The 2,700-nt window shown below is 41.2% G+C and overlaps 1 protein-coding gene across 1 annotated transcript; it reads left to right on the top strand.

Moving 5' to 3' along the window:
* Nucleotides 1–723: 723 nt before the first annotated feature.
* LOC123076341 (serine/threonine-protein phosphatase 7 long form homolog) lies at nucleotides 724–1,903 on the top strand. The gene is made up of 3 exons (XM_044498641.1): nucleotides 724–946; nucleotides 1,026–1,558; nucleotides 1,643–1,903. The coding sequence occupies exons 1-3, from the start codon at nucleotides 724–726 to the stop codon at nucleotides 1,901–1,903; spliced, it is 1,017 nt and encodes a 338-aa protein (XP_044354576.1).
* Nucleotides 1,904–2,700: the final 797 nt, after the last annotated feature.

The raw sequence follows: 2,700 nt of genomic DNA, 5'->3' as shown, positions 1-2,700 counted from the left end.
AAGCTTGGGAAAATGTGAGTCTTTGTTGAATTTGCATGTGGTATGTTACACTTAGTGTTTGGCTTAAACTGATTTCTGTATGTATTAATGCAGCCTAATATTTCCTTGAACGTACGGTGTCACCGTGTTGGCATCCCATTTGATCCTCTATGTAGCCCAGCTTTAGAGAACCTTGGTTTTTATCAGATTGCAAAGATGAGGAAAATCAATGTCGACAAATACTTGATATCAGCATTGGTGGAACGTTGGCGGCCCGAGACAAATACTTTTCACTTACCTGTAGGAGAAATGACTATTACACTGCAAGACATCAGTTGTTTGTGGGGGCTGCCTATCCATGGTAAACCACTTGTTGGCATAGCTGATGCACCATGGTCGGAATTAGTTGAGAGGTTGCTTGGGATTCCCGTGGATGAACAACACATGAAACAAAAGAAAAGGCGAAAAGGTGATGATAATATTGTTGTTAGGGATTCACAATACTCTCTAAATTTGGGCAAACTACGAGAACGCTTCCATGTGTTGCCGGATAATCCAATGGATAGGGAGATTAATTGGCATGCTCGAGCACTTGTTCTAGAAATCCTTGGCTCCATAGTCTTTACGGATACATCTGGAGATGGAGTGCCAGCTATGTATCTCCAATTTATGCAAAATTTAGGACAGCCAACAGAGTATAATTGGGGAGCAGCTGCTCTGGCTCTGTTGTACAGACAATTGAGCATGTGTGCTGAGAAGGAGAGACTGGAAATTTCAGGGCCTTTATTGCTGCTGCAATTATGGTCTTGGTCCCGTTTGCCACTTGGTCGTCCTAAAGTTATTTTTGAGAAGCCGAAAGGAGAGGAACCTGATGAAGAGGTAGATGAAGAAGTACATTTGGATTATAATCCTATTTTTGGAGCAAAGTGGTGTGCTGCACATGCATTTGATGTCCCTCATAATGCTGGTATTGTATTCTAATAACTACATTTATTACACATCATTTCCACAAATAATTTTCTTAACTTGCAATGAAATATATATAGGTACTGAATATTATCGGAATCAGATTGATTTGATTCGAGAAGGTGCCGTTCATTGGCAACCATATGATGATCTTCTGGAGCAGATGCCCATCCAAGTTCATGATGATTCTGATTGGTGGTTTTCTAGAGTACCACTCATGCATTTTTGGATTGTGGAGTTTCACTATCCAGATAGGGTTATGCGGCAATTTGGATTAAGACAGTGCATTCCACCTTCTGTTCCACGTGGTGAGGCAGAGGTTCGGAGACTGCGAAAAATTAAGCATTCTGCAGGAAAATCGCATAACTGGGAGGAATTCCATACCAATTATGTTCAAGAATATGATCGCATTCAAGCAAGTGTGTTGCCAGAGGAAATTCCCTTCGATGTAGCTAGTTTACCTGATTACAGACATTGGTTCCAACAAAATGGTATGTACACAGTATTCTTCGATTCTCAGTGCTTGGGCGGCCTAGATAAACCTATTCCATATCCTCGAGATAGCATTGAATGGACTGGCTACATGCCTAGTGGTCCGCCACTAGCTCGAATTGTACGTGTGTGCAACACTTTCATTGTATTATTTGCATTATATAGTAATAAATGTGTAATGCAATATTTGTTTTGTCACTTGCAGGGGTTACGTGAGTTAAAGAATGCCGCATGGGGGATCAAATGTGCTACTACTAGGGGATGCAAGAAGATAGGGAAATCTGTATTGAGGTCCTGTGTAGGAAATTTGTTAGATCTGAACTTGGAGCCTAGGCTGCAAAGCATGCTCACTGAGGCTAGGTTACCACTGAAGATTGAAGATATTCCATCTGACGATGATGTTTCTTATATTGCTCACCCACCAAGCCCCCCAAAAGAGAGCAACTCTGATGTGTTTAATGAATGAATATACTCCGGCAAAGGTTTTACAACATACTTGAAGGCTGGTGAGCAGTGAGCGATGGAGAATCTACAACACAAGATGTAGGTCAAGTTACGCAACAGACCAACTCTAATGAGCTGGTTAGAACTAGTAGGCATCAATTTAGGACTATGCTAATTCCTTCAGTTTTAGGTTGTTGCTCTAGTTCCTGTTAAATGAACATCTTTTGGTCGTAAACTACAGAGGGCATGTAAAATAGTGGCAGCTGGAGACATGGCACAGGAAACTGTAAAACCTTTTTGGCTTTGTTGTGCCACGCATTCATGTGAAAATTCCGGATTGCTATGGTGAAAGGAGAAAATTCACTCAAACTTATTTTTGTTGGTTCGTGTCTCACATCCAGAAAATAATCTCAAACTCGTATTCGGAGTATAATTTTGTTTATTACATCTTAAGGCAAATGTGCAACCATAAATGCAAATCAGTAAGCACGTCCATCATTGGTTGCATGATGTGCTTTTCTTATTACTCGACCTCTTCTCTCTGGATGATATGCTCGTCCCCTGACATGTCCTCTTTCCATTGGATGATGTGCTCTTCCCTTGACTCGGCCTCTTTCCTTTGGATGATGTGCTCTTCCCTTGACTCGACCTCTGTCCGGTCTGTCCTCGACAAGTGGTCTGTCCTTGGCTACACGATGTACCTACAGAATAGTAAATACACAAAATTAAAATCAGGTGAAAACAAGTTTGCATCTAAACCACCACTACAAAACTAGTTTATATACCTGTTTGGTTATTGTTTGTTGTCGAACGTCGGGC

Source organism: Triticum aestivum, chromosome 3D (genome assembly GCF_018294505.1).
Source record: "Triticum aestivum cultivar Chinese Spring chromosome 3D, IWGSC CS RefSeq v2.1, whole genome shotgun sequence".
Lineage (NCBI taxonomy): Eukaryota > Viridiplantae > Streptophyta > Magnoliopsida > Poales > Poaceae > Triticum > Triticum aestivum.
The sequence above is the reverse complement of the archived record's forward strand: the minus strand, read 5'-3'. Positions and strand labels throughout refer to the sequence as shown.

What these genes read in the sequence shown, in the direction of transcription:
- LOC123076341 (XM_044498641.1), top strand. Translation starts at nt 724, where the DNA reads ATGTGTGCTGAGAAGGAGAGACTGGAAATTTCAGGGCCTTTATTGCTG. An exon ending in TGATGTCCCTCATAATGCTG is followed by an intron (nt 947 to 1,025) that starts GTATTGTATTCT and finishes AAATATATATAG; the next exon opens with GTACTGAATATTATCGGAAT. An exon ending in GTCCGCCACTAGCTCGAATT is followed by an intron (nt 1,559 to 1,642) that starts GTACGTGTGTGC and finishes TGTCACTTGCAG; the next exon opens with GGGTTACGTGAGTTAAAGAA.